This window comes from Rosa chinensis, chromosome 7 (genome assembly GCF_002994745.2).
Source record: "Rosa chinensis cultivar Old Blush chromosome 7, RchiOBHm-V2, whole genome shotgun sequence".
NCBI lineage: Eukaryota > Viridiplantae > Streptophyta > Magnoliopsida > Rosales > Rosaceae > Rosa > Rosa chinensis.
Genome location: NC_037094.1, coordinates 14,040,806 through 14,064,377, shown reverse-complemented (window position 1 = coordinate 14,064,377; position 23,572 = coordinate 14,040,806). Strand labels below are relative to the sequence as shown.

At 42.2% G+C, this 23,572-nt stretch overlaps 1 protein-coding gene across 1 annotated transcript; it reads left to right on the top strand.

Moving 5' to 3' along the window:
• The first annotated feature begins 6,229 nt into the window (after positions 1-6,229).
• LOC112177440 lies at positions 6,230-7,987 on the top strand. Its single transcript, XM_024315728.1, has 4 exons — positions 6,230-6,579; positions 6,760-6,928; positions 7,031-7,600; positions 7,736-7,987. The coding sequence occupies exons 1-4, from the start codon at positions 6,230-6,232 to the stop codon at positions 7,985-7,987; spliced, it is 1,341 nt and encodes a 446-aa protein (XP_024171496.1).
• The last annotated feature ends 15,585 nt before the right edge of the window (positions 7,988-23,572 follow it).

The following is a 23,572-nucleotide window of genomic DNA, read 5'->3' as shown; positions in this document are numbered from 1 at the left end:
CAGGTCAAGGGATTCTCCGATGACTGCACCCCACGGTGCTGCCGCACCTACACACACGCTCAAAAGAGACAGTTTGCACCCATATTGGTTTTGGAGCCAAACACCATCGGGGGCTTAGAAAAGGTGACGGAATAGTTCGCGAAGCGGAGATCCAAGACGGGTCCACCTATTATTCTATGCTTAAAGTGCAAGGAGGAATGCGATATCCAGGCGTTGCATGAAGAGGACGAACGGACTGTTCGCTTTGGCTCCTTACCACTAATGAAGTTACTAGCACATTCTAGAAGCTTCCAGCCAGGTAGCCTAAGAACACACGCCGGGTCAGGAACTTCTTCCCAGGGCCGGCCTTGAGCCTAGGCGAAGCAGGCCCAGGCCTAGGGCCTCATATTTCAGGGGGCCTAAAAAAAAAATTTATGTAGACCTGCAATAATAATAATAATAATAATAATAAATATAAAAAAAAGATAGTAAAACTTATCTTTTTGTAAAATCTCCTGTTCTTCTCCTTCCAGGGCTCTCTCTCCCTCTACAGTGTTCTTATCAAACAAATCACCAGCTTAATTTCACATCATCATCACCACCAATCCCCCATCCTCAGTTTCTTTCTTCCCCCTTTTTCTCTCTTTCTCTTCTATTTTTCCTCTCATTCTTCATTCTCACAACATAGAGTTATCTGGGTTTTGGTTTGATCTGACAATGGGAGGGTGGGTTTCTTTGATATGTTGTGTTAGCCTGTGAACATTTTGAACTCAGTTCAGAAAGAGAGAAATAAAGAAGCACAGTATAATATTGCATACCAGATCATTTTGAATTCAATTCAGAATCTTGGCTGCCTTCCGGCAATCGTAGCCCCCCTATTTTGCCTTTATGCAACAACCTCATTGCCTCACTGTTCCTTGTAATTAAACCCTTTTGCTCTGCTCATTTGGTTTGGATTTTTCTCTAAATTAATACACAATTTGTCATCAATTCCTTATTTGTCATCAGTTTCTTCTCATCGTTTGGGTTTTTGGTTTTTGGTTGTGCTATTTCTCTTTCTATGTCTTTGGTGTCTGGGTAGCTTGATCTACTAAGATGTTGATCAATTTGGTGTCTGAGTAGCTTGACTTGGTAAGAGTTGTGATCAATTTCACGGTTTTTTCTTTTCTCTTCTATTTTTTCTTCTTCTGGGTTTAAGAAATGGTTTTTCTTCAAAGACTGAGTATAATTACTCACCAGAAAGGCAGAAATTTGAGTTCTTGCATGCATTCCAATTACCACAAATTCGATTTTGGGTTCCTTGTCAGTGACAATAAAGACCTCTAATTTAGATTATGAGAAGAAATAAGAAAGTGCCTTCGTATTGGTTTGAGCATTTGTTTTTGGGGCCTCAAAATTTTTTTAGCCTTGAGCCTCTAAACTCACAGGGCCGGCCCTGCTTCTTCCCCAAAGGATTCTAACTTGTTCAAGAAGCTAAAGGTTGCGAGAGAAGGAGAAAGGGCGAACGAACGGCCTGATGTTACGACCAGACCTTATATTCTCCCGGCGCTGACGTCCTCCATCACAGAAGGAAGATGGTATACACAGAATAAGGGCAAGGCGGTGGGGATGAGCTCTTCAAGGAAGAGAAAACTCCAGTGGAGGTTTGGAGAAGCAAAGCTAACCTTGGAGCGTTGGATCAGAGGTTGATTAAACCATCGCAGTTGGTGAGATCTCCAGAAGAATACCAGAGACAGGTGGAGGCATTGACCTCCAAAAGGTTCATCGCCCCGCGGGTTTTCCAGCGGCGTCCTAAGAGGTCGTAACGGGCTTCAAAAACTAGCGCTCGCCGGAAGGACAGTCAGGAGAAGTCCCTAGCTCCCGCAGGACGAGAATCGCTGCCAACTCGTAAAGTCAGTGTTTGGAGGAGAATATCTCGCGAATGAAGAGATAGAGAGCCTTCAATCTTTGATAGGCTGGGGGGCAAAGACAATCGATCTGTAATTATGCAGTGGAGGCCAAAGAAGGTTCAAAGCATAGTGGTTGAGAATTCAGAAGGGGCTTCATCAGTGAAGCAGAGGCAGGACCCACCTAAGAAGGAATTTACCTCCGCGAAGGATCGCTGGATGCTTACATCGCAAGTAAGTTCGCGGGAAGTGGACTTGAGCTCTCCTGCGGCGGAATCAAAAGAAGCAGACATGTTGGATATTACATGTAACGTGGTGTATGTCCTATCATCAAAATATCCCTTGCCAGTGGCAGCTCAGGAATGCCAAGCAGAGGATGATAAATCATTGGACAAACGAACGTTGGAGATCACCTCAGGGCGTCATCTCTCACGAAGAAACCCACTTCAAAGGAAGTTGAAGCAGCGGAGGCTGCAAACACCAATGTGAGAGACCAAGACATGGGCTTCAGCAAGCCAACGCCAGCAATGGCGCAACACATAAGGCCATTGTATATCACCGTCGATGTAAACGGCATCAAGGTTAGCAAGATCATGGTAGACACAGGCGCTGCAGTCAACGTCTTGACCACCAGAACCATGTATCTGCTAGGGATCAAGAAAGAGAAAATCCAATCCACGTCCCTTACGCTAAAGAACTTCGCGGGGACTGTAACCAAAACATTGGGTTTGATTTTCCTACAAGTCAAGGTGGGTCGAGCAGAAGGGGTTTACGCTTTCTTTGTTATGGATTGCTATGTGGCATATAGCGTAATTCTGGACAGCGACTGGATCCACCGGAGTTATTGTGTCCCATCCACCCTTCATCAGGAGCTGATCATATGAGACAGAGTCTCGGACAAGGCGGAAATTGTAAAAGCAGACCCTCGACCTTTTTGGTTGTCCGCCAGCTACGTGGACGCAAGGTACTACCTAGAACCAATCTCTCCTTTACAGGTTGTTAGTATTGATGATAGTGGCGGCCCCACAGGGGTGACGGCCTCTGAATTGGCACAATGGGGGCTCGCGGTAGCCAAAAAGGACTTCGAAAGGCCTGGACATGCGGTGCCATCTCCAAGTTTTAATTAATGGATCACGATCTCATGGAGGAAGAGGTAGCGGCCTTTCATTCTTTGTATGACAGATTGTCTTCATATTTGATCGAAAAAGAGGCCTATGTGTTGAGTCACAAATTACTTATGCAATTGTGTCTTATAATTATGAAAATTGATATGTCTTCCATACTATTTTGCCCTTTTTAATCCATTTCCTTTTATTTGTAGAAAACCTTGCATTGAGAATGAAATGACTATTTGAGGCTTGAAATGTGGAGATTTGAAGCTAGGGGAAGAAGACACGGAGATTGGAAGAAAATTGCAAATCGACTTTTCAGGCGATTTTTCTGGCAGACTTTTCCGACAAACTTTTCTGGCCAGTCGCCACTCATGGAGGGTCTTTTCTCCAGCAAAGGAGGACCATGGTGGTGAGAATCTCCCATCACTTGAAATTCAAATATCACCCTACACCTTGTCCTTTTGTCACCTTGCCAATTTGGGATCATTTTGGGGACAATGGTGTAAGAGCATCTCTTGCACACTTTAGAGGACACATATAGCTGATCAAAGAGAGGCCAAAGACTAATTATTCAGCATTCTTGACTCCATTCAATCATCTTCATCCTATCCAAGATCAATTTTCTCTCTAGAGAATACACCACCATTTCTACCTCTAAAACCACCATCTCCACCTCTAAAACCTCTATTTCCACCACTACAACCTCCATTTCCTCCACCACTCAACACCACAACTCACCTTAGAGATTCCCAATTTCATCAGTCTTACCAATATCAAGAGCTTGGAGCAAGAAGAAGGAGGTGACTACCACCACATCATGTTCTTGGAGACCCATCTCCACCACCTCTTCCGGCATCATCAATAGTCACCCTTTACTCCCTATCTCTTTATGTATTTGATGTTTAATAGAATGTTAAACCTTGTATATCTAGCTATGTGTGGGTAGTGAACTAGTTGGGGCTAGGGTTGAAAGCCCTAGCCAAACTTGCTTGTATTAATGCTTTTGTTTATAAATTGATGCAAATTCATGTTGTCATTCTCACATGCTAAGTCAATAGTTGAATGCATTACTTAGACCTAATCAATTTGAGTTATGTGTTTGCCATGACATGAAGTTTTTCCTAGAGATTTATTACCTTTAGGCAAAAAAGGAGCATGAAAGCACACCATGTGTGCATGTGAGGGTAGTGAGCTAAAATCACCTAGAGATAGGATTGGTTTGCTTGCTTGGTTACCTAAACTCTTAGCTTTATGCATTTAGGGGCAAAGGATTGAGACCTATCCGGTAATTGAATTTGACTCTAGGTAGTTAGCTCTAGACTTATCCGGTTAGAGTTAATAAAGTGAAAGGGATTTAAGCCTTAGTAGTCCTATCCGGATGCTAAGAGGGTAGTTGGACAATTAGCTTTGCATCATTCATATTAAATTGCTTTAATGTTTTCAAGGGAGGCAAAATGTGAAACCCGATGCCCTAAATCCCATCCATTTGATAACAACTTATTTTGTTTAGCTTAGTTTATATTACTTGCTTTCATTGTTTCAATTTGAATAGAAACCAATCTCAAAATCAAAATCAAATCTCTACTCACCATCTTGCACATACTCACCATGAACTTTGGTTCACTTGTTAGCCTTTGTTTGTGATTGTACATTTGCATATTCTTCTAATTTTTCCTTAGGTTTTCCCTAGCTAGGAAAGGATTTACCAATCCTTATGGCTTTGACATCCTTACTTAATCCCTTATTCTATAACTTGTACCTCTTGCACTTGAGGGTGGCTTTAATGCTAACATTATGCACAAGTAGCGACATTGGAATACATTGACGAAGAATTCTCCGATTAGGAGGAGGAAGAAGAGCCTATCCGATTGGATCCAGCAGGATTGTATGATACAACGCCAAAGGTTAGAAATCCTACAGAAAAGGTAAATTTAGGCAGTGAGGCTAAGCCAATGGAAGTGGCAATAAGCACAAAATTAGAGCCTGATGAAAAACAGGGGCTCATCAATTTATTGCGGGAATATAAGGATCGTTTCGCGGAGAAATATGAAGATATGCCCGGATTATCTCCTGACTTGGTCTGCCATAAACTGTCGACTATCCCAGATCAAAATCTGGTGAAGCAGGAGTCCAGGCGAATGAACTCAGAAACCTAGGTTTTGGTTAAGGAGGAAGTCGAGAAGATGCATAACTCAGGAATCATCAGGGTAGCCAAGTATAATAAGTGGCTATCCAATGTTGTTCCGATTCGAAAGAAGAATGGCAAATGAGGGTGAGTGTCGACTACCGCGATCTTAATAAGGCCACTCCCAAAGACGTTTACCCCATGCCGGTAGTAGACATGTTGGTGGACTCAGTAGCTGGACATGAAATTCTCTCCTTTATGGACGAAAATGCCAGTTACCATCAGATTCTAGTGGCGGAAGAAGATAGACACAAAACTGCTTTTAGATGCCCAGGTTTCGCAGGAGTTTTTGAATACGTGGTCATGCCTTTTGGTTTGAAGAACGCGGGAGCCACGTACCAGCGAGCAATGAACCTAATCTTCCATGACATCTTAGGGAAGATTCTAGAGGTTTATATAGATGACGTAGTCATTAAATCCAAGCAGCGGTGTAATCACATTGCGGATTTGCAAAAAGTTTTCGAACGTATGCGGCGTCACAAGCTAAACATGAACCCTGCAAAATGTGTGTTTGTCAAGCAGGTGATTTTTTGGGATTTCACTGTACATCAGAGAGGCATTGAGGTATCAGAAGATAAAGCTAAAGCAGTTATCAATGCCTCGCCGCCGCGAACAAAGAAGGAGTTGCAAAGGTTGTTAGGAAAAATCAATTTCCTACGACGGTGTATTTCCAATTCTGCCGGCAAGATTCAGCCTTTTTCTGCTCTACTAAAGCTGTAAGGACAAATAGAATTTGTGTGGGAAGTGAAGCATCAAGGGGCCTTTGATAGCTTAAAGTCCTACCTAACCAATCCACTAGTTCTCGTTTCTCTGAAACCAAACCAACCGCTCAAACTCTACATCTCAGCAGCGGAAGCTTCAATAGGCAGCCTACTGGCACAAAATGACGAAGCAGGAGTGGAGCATTCCATCTTCTACCTTAGCGGAACGTTAACAGATTGCGAAACCAGGTACACACCAATGGAAAAAAGATATGTTTAACGTTATACTTCTCTGCATGTAAGTTGTGCCACTACATGTTGTCATTTACTACATGCATAATCACTCAGACCGATCTGGTCAAATATATGTTGTCGCAGCCCATTCTTAAGGGCCGAATTGGCAAATGGATCTTGGCTCTTTCAGAATTTTCTTTACAATATGTGCCTCAAAAGGCTGTGAAGGGTCAAGCCATCGCGGATTTTCTAGCACATCATCCCATGCTAGATGCTCCAGAGCTTCGCGAGCTTGAGGTCGCGGCAAATTTATGGGGAAAGGAATGTCATATACATTGCCCCGAACCTTTCACTGATGGCCAGGCAGCGGTCATGTTACAACCGTGGGTATTGTACTTTGATGGTTCCCGAACAGATACCATGGCCGGAGCAAGAATCACACTGGAGAATCCGGCTAGAGATCACCTTTCTTACTCATTCCAGTTGGAGTTTTAATGTGCCAACAACCAGGCTGAATATGAGGCCTTAATCATAGGCCTAGAAGTACTACTGGAAATGGGAGTCAGAGACATACAAATACTTGGAGATTCTCTCCTGGTCATCAATCAGCTGCGCGAAAAGTTTAGATGTGTTAGCTTCGCACTGGTCCCTTATTTAAACAGGACACTAGAACTGTTGGACCAGTTTAATGACGTGGATCTTGAGCACATTCTTCGCGAACAAAATTTCGCCGCGAACAAGTTTGCCCAGCTGGCAACAGGGGTAACGCTGAGATATGGTGTGCGCGAGAGAATATTGAAAGTAGAGGGTCGAATGCTTCCTTCTTGGATGGTGAGAATAAATCCTCCAGAAAACACGTCAGTAGCGACTTTAGAGCCCATTGATGTGGATTGACGCATCTCTTTGATCAATTATATCAAACATCCTGATCAGACCGCGGATAGAAGGATTAGCTACCTTGCCCTCAACTATTTCCTTAGAAATAATGAGCTGCGTAGAAGAGGAGAAGATGGAGTAGATTTCAGGTGTGTTTATGGCAGCGAGGTGAAACAGCTCATGCGAGAAGCTCACTCTAGCATATGCGGCGCTCACCAGGCAGGTCCAAAGATGCGTTGGTTACTTAGACGACATGGATATTTTTGGCCCAGTATCTTGAAGGATTGCATCATGTTCGCTAAAGGTTGTTTGGACTGGCAAGCTCATAGGCCGGTCCAGCATGTCCCAAATATTCCAATGCAGCCCATTATAAAGCCTTGGCCTTCAAGAGGATGGGCGCTGGATTTAATTGGAATGATTCACCCACATTCATCACTTCAACACAAGTTCATCATTGTCGCAACTGATTTCTTTACAAAGTGGGTTGAAGCAAAACCTTTGAAGGAAACATCTGGTGGCACGTTGCGACAATTCCTGTTCAGAAACATCATTTGTAGATTTGGTATCCCAGAAGTTTTTGTTTCGGACCGAGGGGTAGCTTTCATGGGTAGTGAAGCTGATAAACTGGCAAGAGAATGGGGAATACAGTTCATCCATTCTAGTCCTTGTTATGCTCAATCTAACGGTCAAGCTAAGGCCAGCAATAAGATCATTATCAATTTGTTGAAGAAAATAATGTTGGAAGCTAATCCGTGATAATAGCATAAGATACTTTATGAGACTCTTTGGGCCTACCGCACATCTAAGCGGAATCCCACCGCGACAACACCTTATGCTTTGATGTTTGGCCATGATGCAGTCCTGCCTTTGGAAGTCAACGTCCAATCATTACGAGTTCAAGAGCAACATCATCTCATTGGAGAAGACTACATTCAGGCTATGTGGCAGGAACATGAAGACCTTAGCGAAAAGCGCTTGGAGGCTTTAGATGGTTTGGTCATGGAAAAGCAATGAGTCGCTCGCGCCTATGACAAGCGGACACGGGGAAGAAGTTACAGCGAAGGAAAGTTGGTTTGGAAAGCAATTCTCCCGCTTGGCGAAAAGTTAGATGGTCGCAGCAAATGGACTCCAAGATGGGAAGGCCCGTACATCATCTATAAAGGAGATTTTCACCTTAAGGACCTGGATGGAGATGTCCATCATACCCTATCAATGGCAGATACTTGAAGAAATACTTTCCCAATGTCTGGGACTCAGAGGAGCCGTAGACAGTTTCTTCGCATAAGACATGGGGAAATTCTAGTGTTCCTACACTCGCGAAGCCCATTCATGAAGGCCTGTTTTTGAGGCCCATAATCGTTTCTTCACTACGCCTAGCAAAATTAGGGGGCAACACTACACTATACTAAGCCGAGTCAGCGGCTTCAGAAATTTTTTTGAGCTTTGTCTCTTCTCTCGCCGAGAAAACACCTTCGCGGAAAATAGGGTCGAGGTGTGGATTTTCTCAAAACCTTCGCCGCCACGAGGCTCTTTTTGACGCTGAGCTTATTTTAAAAGTTCATATTATTTTCAATATACAACTATGGGGGCTTATATTTGGGGCCTTGCGAGACACAATTATTGGCTCCTCACGGATATTTGAATATCAGGATAAGAAAATATTATTGTATTCATAAAGTGGCTTTGTGGCCAAAAGCAGTACATTCATTATTAAGCCAAAGGTGGCCAAAATACATAACGGGAATCTTCAGATGTCTTCTGAATCTTTCTTCAAATGGAAGCAGTTAAGGAACCAAACATCGGTTTAAGCCACGCCATTATCCCAAGGAGGGGCAGACTTCATTAAAGGAAAAAGAAGAGGAACGGAGCACCCGCGCCCCCTTCAAATGGAAGCGGCAGAGGAACCCAACATATGCTTGGCCAACGCCATTATCCATGAGAAGGGGAGACTCCAGTGAAAAAAATGGAGCCTCCAAGCCCCCTCAATAGGAAGCAGCTATAGAATCCAACGTCGGGTTGAGCCGCGCCATTATCTCCTAGAGGGGAAGAGAGTGAATGAACTGAATAACGGCGTGAGTCTCTGCACCCCCTTTAGCCTTAGTAACCACCATTAGTTGGATGTGAAGTATGGGAACAACCATTCTGTAGCTTGAACCCATTCCTTCAAAGAGTCCATCCCTCCAAGATACTGTCAAGAAGAGAAAGGGGGAGAAGGAGGTGATAACCAAAGCCCCTTCCATCTGGAGGGCACAACACGGCCAGGTCCAGAAGGGAGGAAACAAAGGAGGAAAGACGAACCATAAAGTGGCCTTCCTCCCTTTCCCCGTTTCGCTCCGCGTGTGGGATTCTAACAAAGATGATCTCGCATGACCGGAGATCCCACACTTGGAGCCCCCTAGTGTTTCTAAACCAATCTGAAGCCTATCATTTTCCATCCAGACTTGCAGAAGGTCGAAACAAAGGGTTGCCTGAGATTAAGCCATGAGGCCTAGTCCACGCTTGAGATTTCGCCATAAGGCCTAAAGTCTAGAGGTTGAGAATGGTTTCATGAGGTGAAAGTCTGTGAAGAAGGAGAAAGAGAAGCAAAGATTGAAAGGCCATTGTTGAGGATCTAAAACTCAGAGGAAGGTTTTTGGCGTGAACGTTTCCATCCCCAGAATGCACCTATTTATAGGAATAGGGCATGCAAATCTCCACCCTTGGATGGACAGTCGAAGAGAAGAGTCAAACTAAGTGTCAGTAAATCTTGATCAAGATGCTCTAAATCTTGGAAAAGCATCTCCACCCTTGGATGGACAGTCGAAGAGTCAAACTAAGTGTCAGTAAATCTTGATTAAAGTTGCCCTGAATCTCGAAAAAGAAGGGATTATTGGCGAGTGGGAAAACCGAACGGTTTTCAAGGAGGTAACTGTTCAATTTTCAATATTATATTCTCACGGTGGAGTTTTCAACAGTTAGTTAATGCGAAGTCAAAGAATCATTAAGAAGATAAAACCAAGAATTTTGAGTTGGAGCCAGCAAGTGGATCCAAAAGATAAATATTAGTTCAGAAAGAAAGATGTCGTCGGTATTACAAGAAGAATATATATATATATATATATATTGTACTACAATTGGGCCTAAGGAAATCACTACTATAAGTCATAAGAGGCCTAAAGTGGCTGGCCCCCAAAATCAAGCTTCACACAAAGCACCTCAACCTGGAAGCCTGCAGCAAGGGCCCCGTTTTCAATCAACAAGGCTCGTTCTTCAGCTTGGGCCAAGCGACAAGTCAATTCTTCGGAGGCAGCCAAGGGTGCTTCTAGTTGGGGTTCCTCCATACTGAGCTCGTTGTTCACATGGGCCAAACGAGCTTGGAGATGTCGGATCTGGGCTTCTAAGTCTAACTTCTGGAGCCTTATCTCCCCCATGTGAGTGGGCCGATTATTCAAGGTGCCGCTAAGAGTCTCCATCTGACTAGCGAGGTTATTCCGTACCACACGGGCAGCACCAGTTTGAGCCTCCACAGCAGATTGGCGAGCGCTGGCCACGTCAAGGTCTTTCAACAGCTTTTCTATAGTGTCAAGCTGAGTTGGATTGACCGCGTGCTCTCGACGAAGGAACATAATAGCTTCCCAGATCCTGGGGAGTTCTTCAGGCCTCAGCCGCCGTTGTCCCAAAAGTTTCGAAGCTCTATCCTCACTAGTTCAGCGGCGGTAAGAGGAGTTTCCTCAAGGATTCAAGCTAGCTTTTCAAGCCTAGGAGGAAGAGGAGGCGAAGGATTCACATCATAAGTCACCAATGCTAGAAGGTCGATTGGTTCCTCAATTCTTTCATCTTTAGCATAATTTCCCTCAACGACCCCCTGAGCTTGGTCGGACATCTCAGCCGCGGGAAACTCTGGAAATTCAATGCGAGGTTCATCAGTAGAGTGTTGGAAACGAGCAGCTCCGAGAGCAGAAACTTCGGCCTCAATGCTTGCCTCGTCTATTTCCAAAATCAAGAGACCACCACTGCTCGCCTCATCCCCCAAACCTGGGATGTACGTCCTGCCAGCCACAGCTTCGGCGTCAAGGACCACCTCCTTGGTACAAACAGAATCCTGGTTAGGTTCAGAAATGTCAGAGAGCGGGTTTGGATCTAAAGGGAAATGGAAAGCATTGGTCAACAGTGGCTTACCTCTCGAGCTGTCGGGTCGATATCTGGTACGTGGTCACCAAGAGGAAGAGGCCCCACTTCATTCACCTCTTGGACCTCTAGTGCCGTGGGAATCTTTATCGACATTAGTTCCTCATAAGCGGCAGAAACCTCAGAGTGGCTTTCCATGCTTTCATGCTCCAAGGAGTCTTCATTAAAGATCATTATTAGAATGGTAGGACCTTGCGGATGCTTTGTAGATGTGGGAGAAGGAAGAGGCACCACTGGGCTAGTTGATGCTTGAACTAGTGAGAGAGTTGGCTTTTCTGTAGCGGCTGAGGATCCAGCCTGGCTCAGGCGAGAGGGATCAGTGGTCCTCTGACGGACCTGTCAAAAGATACATAGTGAAGATCTTGCCTAGATTCTAAAATTTAAATAGGATAAGATGGGGCCAGAGTTTACCAATTGCATTCCCAGATGTTCGTCATCTTCAAAACTCTCTTCGACGAATTGAGCTCGATCGCATTTGCAAGTGAAGACAGCAGTGGCCTGTACGAGAAAAGAATCACAACTCAAAAAGGGGGGAAGCATCAAATATACAAGTTTGGGAACGTTCTTAACCAAATTACCTCAGCGGGATCTTCATCATGAGAAGACTCTCCCTCAGGAGTCTCCTCTGCTATTGCCTTTTGTTTCCCAGCCTGAACAGAGGTTGTCCTACTCCCGGTAGTTTGCTGCAAAACACACTCAGGAATAAGAGTGGGAAAATCAAGACAAGGAAAAGGAATGGTGAAGAAAGACAAAAACTTACTGTTGCTCCAGGCTCGTGGATTTGTATCCCTGGATGCGATGAGCGAGAAGGTAGAATAGGTAGCGGGGGTTGTGCTGCAGGGTTAGAGAATTACTCAAGACTCTCGCAGTCCTTCGGACCAAGACTACTCATGCCACGAAAGATCAGGGCGAAGAGTTCGTCATATGGCATGTCCCAACAGTTCACGGACACTTCTTTCCACCAATCAGCATAATCATCGTCGACATCGTTGAGGGGGTACAGCTCTCTGACCCCAGGGGGAATCATTATCAAAGTAAACTGACTCTGAAATGGGGCAGACCCAGGCAGGGCTAATCTCAGCCAAGAGGTGTAGTAATTGGCATAATCAACCAGAGGCCACGGTACCAACTAGGCCAACCCAAATTGGCGAGCAAAGTGGTTAGGGGCATAGAGCTCGTAGCCTACGCGGTCAGTGACAAGAAGAATATCCAAGCAGGAGATGGCGCTACAAAAGGCCAGAAGGGTTCTTTCTCTATGATCCCGTCCACTGGGCAGAAAGCCATCATCAAGGGGAGGAGGGAATCGTCTAGCACCTCTTCCAGCAAGTACAAGTAAATAAAACACTCGGAGTAGGGTGGAGCTCGATACCTTACGTTGCGGCAAAGCCAATTCCCCAAAAGGGAATCGACTGGAGGATCCTTTGGAATATTATCGTGATGGAAGGGAGGGAAATAAATCTGTAGCCAAAAGGCGAGGATCCAGAAAGGGCCACTAATGTCTATATCGAAGGGGCGCATTACGGCTTTATAAAATGAGCAACATAACGCACCCAATATAGGTTGCCCAAGGCCAACGCAAATACCATTGTAGAGAGCAGTGGCCAGAGAATTCCAGGGCCCAGTAGGTTTGTTGGAAGAAGTGCAAAAGATAAATTTGCAAATCCAGAATTCCAGGAATGCAATACCTCCTGTGTGGTCACACTGGGTGTAGTAATAGTCGCGTCAGAATAGGTAGGATTTGCTGCGATGCCCTCAACCAGCCATATCCATTCTCAAAGGAAATTGAATGCCATCAAACTGACCATGCACATATGGGTCAAAGTCAATGGGCAACCCCGTAATGATAAGAACATCCAGCAAAGTTATGCTCATCTGCCCAAACCAGAAATCAAATGTATTGCTGGAGGTGTTCTAGAAGCAAAGAACGGCAGCTAGTGGTGCAGGGCTGGTATTATAGGGAAGACAGAAGCATAGATCGATGGTTTGTGTGATACCACCGCATCCTAACGGGCCAAATCTCTCGCTCGAACATCCTGATACCAAACATTTTCCTCGGGAGTGATGGTAGGCCAAACCCACTTTCCTCCTTGGTCCCCAACTGCTAAAATCACCGGGCACCTGCCGAAGAGCCGCTATGGGACGGCGGATTGGAAGCCCATAATAGGCCATAGCATCATCTGGAAAACGATCGCGAGGTGTGGGACCCACGCTCGCTTGATTATCACCTCCACCAAAGCCCATCAGTAGACTTCTCTCCTCTCCGGTCTGACTTCTACATCGAACACCCATATTAGTCCGCCAGGTGAATGCGGCTTGCTCAGTGATTTCATCTGCCTAATCATTAACGAATGGTTTCTTGGGTGCCATTTCTAGGTTTTTTCGGAAATGGAAGATGAAGTTTGGAGGAAAGAGAGAACTAGAAATAGTTTGCTTCTGGGTTTCTCAGGAAAAGCAAGATAGAAGACAAGCCTCCAAGAGAATCTGGCCAAGAGAGATGCGGTCTTGCTACTGGACGCTACCACGGTCATGAAAGTGATCAAAAATATACTCAAAATGGTCAACTCAATTATCATGCATTGGCTTTCATGGCTCTGGACGCTGTCATGCATATCATCAATTAAGCCATGGCCAACTTAATTATCAATTAAGTTGTGGCCTTGGAAAGCCAATCTGTGGCTTTATTGGTCAATTCAACTTCAAATTCTTAACCAATGTTTTGGGGCCATGCGGTGGTTTTGATATATGTGGAGAAAACATCTACAACCCACGTTGCATGAATGGCCAGAATAAATATTCTAGTAGCCAAAAGGGCGAGGGAGGTCAGAAATCTCCTTAGCCTTGAGGAATCACCATAGGGACTGGACCAATCTCTGTGGTCTTAATTGGATTGTTCAAAAGTACCAGAGCAAACCGTCATCTACTGAGAGGAAGCTGAACATCAAGATGAGAAGAAAACAATTGAAGTGATGGAACAAAACACTCAACCTCAAGGAAATTTCTCCTTACTCAGATCTTCCTTAAAGGAAATAGTCAGAAAATGTTCGCAAGGAACACTTCTCCACTACACCTTGATTTATGGCTCAGATATTTTTGAAGATTAATTTATTAACTAGTCCAGTGAGTGGCTCTAGTTGATAATTAATTAATCATTATTCCATCTTGAGAATTGCATCTGAGGTGGCGATGAAGAGATGGCATTACACCTTTCCCTACAACCGCAGGGCCAACGTAGTGGCCTAATGTTTTTTAATTAAACATGATTAAAACCCATGCGGTTTTACATGCTAAAGTTGCAGCAAGTATGGTGGGTTCACTTGGTCATATGTCATGATGTCAATAGCCATGATTCAATCATCCTCTTCAGCATAAGATTTGCGAATGATTAAATGGCAGCAAACAGTTTGCTATTCTGCATCTTATTTCACCAAGTATTGTAGGCCTTGATCAAACTTGATCTAGCCAGCGAAATGGCTCCAACACCTACATTTTATAAACTCAACAGAGAGCTAGCGAACAAGGCAGATACTTGCTGCTATACACATGGCAAAGCTACCACCAAGGAAGAGAATGATCCTCATTCGCGATCAAAAGCAGTCTGCTTCGCATGGGGGCGTGCTAAAGTTCTGATCTCCTATAACCTGCCCAAGTTTCGCCAATTCACTGCATACCAGACATCAGATACATGGGGGCAATAAAGTTGGCAAAAAAAGCGTCAATTCATGACAAAGGCAATTCAGATTGTGGCATTCAAGCTTTATGGCCTATTTAGAGGCCTATATGGAATCAGTCAAGTAATTTCAGTCAATCCAATAAAAGTGGCTTTGGAGCAATGACATTATAAGAGCAGTGCTGATTCAAGACCTCTTCAGTCAAGACGAAGACCTTTGACTTCGAGGTCTGGGGGGGCAATGTTTGAACCCAAAATGAGCATTTTGGCCTGACAAGGCGTGTGTTGGAGAAATTGAGCCAATGTTAGTGGTTCAAGATATATATTGTCGACAAGTTTGAAATATATTATTTAGAGGCTAAATAAAGCCTACAAGCAGAATTATGGAAGATCATGCAAACTGCAATAAAAGGCACGCCCATGCGAATATTCATACTCCCCATTCAATTAAGGAATATGGCATGCACGTGGGGAAGCATTCAACTACATTTCATGGTGGCCAATTGGAAAACCTATCATGATTCCATTAGTGCTTAATTGGAAAACCTATCATGATTTCATTAGTGCTTAGTTGGAAAACCTATCATGATTCCATTAGTGCTTAATTGGAAAACTCATCATGATTTGTTTAAGGCCAACCACTATGGCCTGGTAGCCTATATATAGAGATTACGATGAAGTAAAAACACACAATTCATAAATTAATTTCTACAATTGTCTAAGCCTCTCCAGAGCAACCCCTCTCCTTCTCTTACCGGTGACCACACTCCAGTCCCAGAATCCTCAAGAGCCGACTGTCAGTGTCACCAAACCCTCTGTCAACGTGCGTCGGTCCTAGTCTCCTAGGGAGCCGACTGTAGTACCATGACCACAACTGTTACAGAACCAGCCAAGCAAGGGTAACGCCCTCGCAAACCAGCCAAGCTAAAGTCACCCTTTAGCAAGTTCTCCCCACTTCCCAATGATTTTCGCTCTACTCGATCTACGACGTTGAGTATCGATTGTGTGATTTTGAAGAAGCTTAGCAAAAGTCCTCACCAAGAGGCACAAAGAATCCCACAATGAGGTTGGTGCTCTCCTCGTCCACAGTCGCTCGAAAGAAGTCAGGTCAAGGGACACCCCTGACAACCGTACCCAAACAATGTTGGAACGGCCACACATAAAAAAGATTGTTGATTAGCTGCAACAAAACTGGAGCCAAACACTTCTATTTCAAAAGGTACATTCTGATCTTTGGGGTCCTGCTCCTTGTCTATCCATTGAAGGCTTCAAATACTATGTGACCTTCAAAGATGATTGTACCAAGTTTGTATGGGTTTATCCACTCATAAATAATTCTGATACTTTAGCCACTTTTGTCAAGTTTCATAACTTTGTTTCCACTCAATTCAAGCACAATATTCTCTCAATGCAAATTGATGGTGGTGGTGAATACAATAGCAAGGCCTTCAGGAATTATCTTGATCACAAAGGCATTTTACATTTGATCACATGTGCTTATACTCCTCAACAAAATGGGGTAGCTGAAAGAAAGAATTGACACATTGTTAACACTTGCATAACTCTCATATCTACAGCGAAATTGCCTAAGCCTTTCTGGTTTCATGTTGTTGCTCATTCTACCATCTCATTAATCGAATGCCTTGTAGGTCATTAAATTTGTCATCTCCTTATATCCAACTCTTTGGTTCTATACCTTACCTTAGACATCTTAAGAATATTGGTTCAGCTTGCTATTGTTTTCTTCGACCTTATTGTCATGATAAACTTGATCCTAGGACCACTATGTATGTATTTTTGGGATATGCCTTAGGATACAAGGGTGTATTACGTTACAGCATTGAGAAAAATAAGCTTTGGATGAGTAGACATGTTCTTCATGATGAATCAATCTTTCCTTTTCACCTCACTGGTGATGGCAAAGCTAAAGTGCCTTCTGCTTCTGTTGTGTCTCATTCCCCACCTATCTCTATCTCACCTTCTTTCGCATCTATGATGCATGTTCTTTCTTCTGATCAGTTGCAAGTGGTTCTTCCTTTTGAAATGAACTCTCAGGTTTCTAACCCAACCTTGGCTGATTTTTTAGGGGGAGTTAGTGTTGATTCTTATTCTAGTAATGGGAATTCTGCACCTCCTCCATTGAAAAATGATAGTGGTTTTGGTAATGGGGATTCTAGTGATAATGGTAATGATGGAAATGACAAGTTTATAGAGAATGACTCTTTTGGTTCATCTCAGACTGATGTAAGTCATGCAACTATACAAGATAATGGTCATGTTCTATCACAAGAGTTACAATTTATTAATGATCAATCCTGCACTTGCATATAACAATCACTCCATGCTAACTAGAGCTAAGAATGGAATAGTAAAAAAGAAGTCATTTGATGAGTTTTGTGCGTACTCATGTGTTGTTCAACACAATCTACTTGATGAGTTGTCTTTCTTTAGTGGTCTTAGTGCTGTTATTGATATTCATGGTCATGTTGAACCAAAAAGTTTTAAGGATGTTGTAGGTATACCTGAATGGGATGTTGCTATGCATGAAGAAATAGATACATTGTAAAAGCAAGGTACATGCGAGCTTGTTCAATTTCCAGATGGTAAGAATATTGTTGGAAGCAAATGGGTGTATAAAATCAAGAAAAATACTTATGGAAGTATTTCAAGATTTAAAGCAAGGTTGGTTGCTCAAGGATATAGTCAAGAAAAAGGTCTAGACTATGATGAAACCTTTAGTCCAGTTGTGAGACATAGCATAGTGAGAATTATTCTTTCTCTAGCTGCAATGTATAACTGGGAATTAAGTGTTAAGAATGCTTTCTTGCATGGTGATCTTAAAGAAGAAGTATACATGCATCAACCTCATGGATTTGTTGATCCACTTCATCCAAATCATGTTTGACTACTCAAAAAATCACTTTATGGCTTGAAGGAAGCACCTAGAGCCTGGAATGAAAAATTCACTGACTTTCTTCATGCTTTGGGTTTTAAATTCTCTCATTCTGATCTAAGCCTGTTTGTTAAGATTATAAGTGATGAGATAGTTGCATTGATTCTTTATGTTAATGATATAGTGATAACTGGATCTGACAAGAATGGTGTATCAATTGTTATATATGAACTCAATGATGTGTTTGATATGAAAGATCTTGGACCTTTGTCCTATTTTCTGGGAATAAATGTTCAACACAAAGATACAGGTCTTTTCTTGTTACAAGAGAACTATGCAAAGGAGTTGATAGCCAAAGCTAGATTAGAAACCTGCAGAGAGTGTATTACTCCATGTTTACCTCACTTTCAGCATCTTAAAAATGAAGGTGCACCCTTGTCCAATCCTACTCTTTATAGGAGCATTGTTGGTGCATTACAATATTTGACATTTACCAGACCAGATATAGCTTATGCTGTAAACATTGTGTGTCAATTTATAGCTACTCCAACTGATGTGCATTATGCTTCTATTAAGAGGATCTTGAGATATCTGCAAGGTACTATGTCTAAAGGGCTATTTTATAAGTATGGCAACAGTGCTGCATACATTAATGCTTTTTGTAACGTTGATTGGGCTGGTGATATAAATCAAAGAAGATCAACTACAGGTTTTATTGTATATCTTGGACATTGTCCTGTGTCATGGTAGTCAAAGAAATCAGGTTCAGTTTCTAGAACCTCAACTGAAGCTGAATATAGAGCACTAGCCAATATTACTGCAGAAATTTCATGGATGAGACACATTCTTTGTGATTTGCAGATTAGGATTCCAACTCCATCCTTGTTGAAATATGATAATCTTTCTGCTCTTGCCTTGTGCTCAAATCCTGTTTTTCACTCAAGGATCAAACATCTTGATAATGACTTTCATTTTGTTAGAGAAACAGTTCAAAGACAAAACCTCCTGCTACAATATGTGCCTACAGAAAGTCAAACTGCTGATATCTTCACTAAGGGCTTGCATAGTCCTGTGTTTAAGCAACATTGTATCAATCTCAGTGTGTTATCCCCCACTGAGATTGAGAGGGGGTGTTAACAAGTCAACGTTAAGATCATAGTCAAGTATCTAGTCAACAAATAAGGTGCTATACATCTGTAATACATGTAGTGGTGACTCGATGTGCATTGCTGACGTGTATTTACATGGTGTAATAGCTAGGGCTTTTTCTTTTTCTACTACTATAAATAGCTATCATGTTGTAATAATTTCTACACTTCATTAATTGCAAAAACTCTCAGATATTTTTTCTGAAGCTCTCTCTCTCTGTAAGTTCTTCTTCCCTCTCTCAAGCTTGTGATTCATGGCGATCATGTTATCAAATTTGAATCAAATAACATCAATGAATAAAGAAGAAGACTCAATAACAAGTAAGACAAAATCATGTATTCTCTTATGGGTAGTCTGACCTCACTGCGCTAGCTTTGGATGGTGTTTAGTTCATAGTAGAGAGCCTCAACAAGGTCACATGTGATGGCCAACTATTGAAAGGTCCGACAAATTTTGTGTCGCACTAACCTTACTCGAGATCTTCTGTTTGCCATATACTTAAGACTAAATGCAACACCATGCCTTACTATTAAAGGTTCCTAATGGTGAGGAAAGTAATCTGAATCTCCCACCCAGCAACAATGTCGTGAAATGCAAAGTAGTGATGCTCAAAAAGATGTTATGCACTATACGTACTATAATTTAATACCTTAATATTAAGGAGCATAGGATGTCCTTTTGGCAATTTGAATAAGATAATGTTAGAGTCGATCAGAAAATTAGTTCTCCAAATGATGTGATAATATTCTATTAAGTTTACTGTATCATTAATCTATTATTCATTGCATTGGCTTAATAATGTTAGGATTATGAGTGTTAGTTAGTTAATTAGGGTTAATTAGTTAGGTAAATTAGGTACTAATTCGGTTATCAGTATACATGAGTTGTCTTCATGTGAGCTATAGATAGTCTACACGTGTCAATCATCTGTGTTCTTTCAGCTACTATATATAGTCCTACTGTACCTAACTTCACACTAGATGGAATAGATCATCTTCTTCATTTTACATTTCTCTCTCTAGCTTAGCTTTGCTTCTGTAGCTTTCATGGTATCAAGAGCTCAGGCTGCGTTCTTGGAGCACTGAAAATCCACTATTCTCATACATATCGATTGCAAATCTTCGTGTTGATGTTCATAGTAGCTCAGATTGGAGCTCAGATAAGTCATTCATCATCGATTCTTGACAAAATTTCCAGTTCTTGTTCTTGAGGAATTCGTTGTAATTCTACTGAAAATTTGATACTTGATCTGTGCATTTGTGTGTTCATTGCTTCCTGTTATCACAATTATACTCAAAAATTTGTTGAATCATCTAGATCTGAAATCTCAAACCCTAGCTTTTGCAATCTCATCTGTGTTCATGTTGATATACATACTTGTCTTAGTGCTTAGATTCATATAGTGAACTTGTTCGAATTCTCATATAGTCCCTTCAATTTATGCTCAATCTATCTAGTCAAACCCTAGCCTTATCTCTCAGTATCTCATATCTACAATCATGATTGTTTCTGCACATCAAACCACTACTCAAACCACTGTTTACCTTCCTAATATCCTTCTTGATGACACAAATTATCCTACCTGGTTGTTTCGGATAGAGTCTTTCCTTAGAGGCCAAAACCTCTTTGGATTTGTTGATGGTTCAACACCTTGTCCTGCACAATTTGTACTTGCCTCTGATGGCTCTACAAACACAATATCTGTTGAGTATATTTCATGGAAGACTCAAGATCAGAGCATAGTCAACATGATAGGCCAAACTCTAAGTGTTGTGGCTATGACATGTGCTGTTGGGAGCAAGTCTGCTCAAGACTTATGGACTCGGCTCAAGCTAAAATTTGCTGATGCTAACAAGCAAAACATTCTGCAGTTAAAATCAAACCTCCAAAATGTGAAGAAAGGGACTAATGACATTGAGACCTATCTTGATAAAATCAAAGCTGCAAAGGATGCTCTTGAGACTGTAGGAGTGTCTATTGATGATGAAGATATTGTGGTCACAGTTCTCAATGGTCTACCTTCAGAGTTTGCAGCAATAAAGACTGTTATACGTGCTCAATTCACTTGTGCATCACTCAGTCAACTCAAAACTCTGTTTAAAGCTGCTGAAATGGATATTGGAAATGAAGCACAAGGCCTGTAGAGTCTGCTTACTGCAATGCTTGCAAAGATCAGCCCACATACTCTGCCATCATCTTCTGCAACTACTTATGCCACTTCCACACCACCATCATCTGTGTCTCAGCAATCACAATTGCCTCAAACTCAAGCCATACAGTTTGCATCACAGGCCTCATCCTCCAACACCTCTGCATTACCTGGATTCACAACTCAATGTCTTGCATCTTCTGGTGTGTGCCTCAGGGATTACCTTCATTTCCAATGTCTACTCAAACTCCATATGTTCTTATCCCAGCTATGCCTTATGGATTCACACCTATGTTCAATCCTGTGTTCAATCCCAATAATGGCATGACAGGCTTTTATGCTGGAAGAGGACCTGGCAAGTTTCAACACAATGCAGGCAGAGGCAACAATTTTGGTGGAAGAGGAAATGGCATGAACTTGACTACAACTGGCAATCAGAATGGTGGCTTCAGGACTATTGGCAACAACAATGTTGGAGGTGGTAATTCTATTACTTGCCAATGGTGTAATAAGGTTGGTCATAGTGCCAAAACCTGCAGATCTCTTCCTATGAATCAACAAGGCAACAATAACTCAAATCAAGGTGGCTGCCAGTATTGTGGGCGACATGGACATACTGCAGATAGGTTCTACTTCATTATTGATTTTCCTGGACAACAAAATGATTCTAAAGATTCTAATGCCACTGCCATGGTTGCTGCTGCTACCAACCTTGCTCCACAATTTTGGCTAGCTGACACAGGTGCCACCAACCACATGACCAACAACTTGCAGCTACTCAACAATGTTGTTCCATATCCAAACACAGATGGTGTGCAGATTGGTAATGGTAATCAACTCCCAATTACTCACATTGGTAATGCAATGTTGGGACTGCTTAAAATGGACAATATTCTATTAATTCCTGATCTTGCAGCACACTTGCTCTCCATTTATCAACTATGCAAACAAAATAACTGCTCAGTCTGGTTTGATGAATTTATGTGTGTAATACAGGACAAGGTGCAGGGCAAGATATTATACCAGGGACTGAGTAAGCAAGGCCTTTATCCCATACCATTTGATTTACCAATGTTAAATAAAGCATCTGCAGCATCTGTTACAGCTTCTACTTCAAGTATTCAGAACACAAAAACAACTGCAAGTATTCAGCAAACAGCTTCTACTTCACATTCAGCTTTTCTTGGTCAAAAGGTGCAACATCCTCTTTGGCATCAGAGATTTGGCCATCCATCCAATGAGGTGATCAAAGTAATGCTGAGCAAACACAACATAGTTCAAGCTTCTGATAGTGAGAAAAGTGTCTGTGAGTCATGTCTGTTAGGAAAATTTCACAAACTTCCTTTTCCTAGTTCTCAGTCTAGATGTGCTACACCCTTTGAGCTTGTGCATTCTTATGTGTGGGGTCCTTCTCCTCACCTATCCATAGATGGATACAGATACTTTGTTCTCTTTATTGATGATTGTATGTTTCCAATGAAAAATAAAAATGAAGTTCTTTCCTACTTCAAATCACTGTGTGCATACATCTCTACTCAATTCTCTGCTACTGTAAAAAAGTTTAGAAGTGATGGAGGAGGTGAATATATCAATGCAAAATTTAAGGAATTCTTGAATAACAGTGGTATTGTTCATCAAGTAGCATGTCCCTATACTCCTCAACAGAATGGAATCTCAGAGAGAAAGAACAGATATTTAAGAGAGACAGTTGTAACCCTTCTACAAAATGCCTCTCTTCCCAATCAGTTCTGGTATCATGCATGTGCTACTGCAACTTTTCTGATTAATCGAATGCCTACTCAGGTACTCTTCATGAAATCCCCATATGAAGAGCTATACCAGTCTACTCCACAAGTGGATATGCTCAGGGTGTTTGGCTGTGCTTGTTATCCCTTGTTGACACCATATAGATCAAATAAGTTGCAGCCTAAGACTACTAAGTATGTCTTTATTGGCTTTGCTGCTGGTTATAAAGGTTATATCTGTTACAGTCCCTCTAACAGGAAATATGTCATTTCAAGGCATGTTTTCTTTGAGGAAACCACTTTTCCTTATGCTGTGAACACAGTGCAGACATCATCTTCTACAAGACATCCTCATCTGTCATCTCCTCAAGCTCAGACTACTGTGCCTTGCTTTGCTCAAACTCAATCCCATACACACACTCATGTGCCTGCATCTGTCACCACATCACACATCACTTCAGGTCCATTATCTTCTAATCCCTTACATAATGATCATCCTGTGCCATCTGATCCTGCTGCATGTGATAGTCCCACTCCCAGTATCCCTGCATCATCTGACAGTCATGACACATACTTAGAACCTCTTCATGTCACCAATGACTGTAATTTTGTAAATAATGATCTTAAGATTCTGATATCTCCCTCTTCAAGTAATATCTTTGCTCCTCAAGCTAACACTATTATACGATTTGCTGAAAGAGATGGCACCATATCATTGTCTTCTCAACCTGGAACTGGTACAATATCAGTTGTTCTTAATTGTGACACTGCTCCAGCTTCTTCCACTCATATCTCAGAAGCTAATATTCTTCACCCTGTTGAAGGCATT

Coding starts and splice junctions, on each gene's coding strand:
- LOC112177440 (XM_024315728.1), top strand. CDS start 6,230: ATGTTGTCGCAGCCCATTCTTAAGGGCCGAATTGGCAAATGGATCTTG. Junction 6,580..6,759: donor CACCTTTCTTACTCATTCCA/GTTGGAGTTTTA, acceptor TTATTTAAACAG/GACACTAGAACTGTTGGACC. Junction 6,929..7,030: donor GAATGCTTCCTTCTTGGATG/GTGAGAATAAAT, acceptor CATCCTGATCAG/ACCGCGGATAGAAGGATTAG.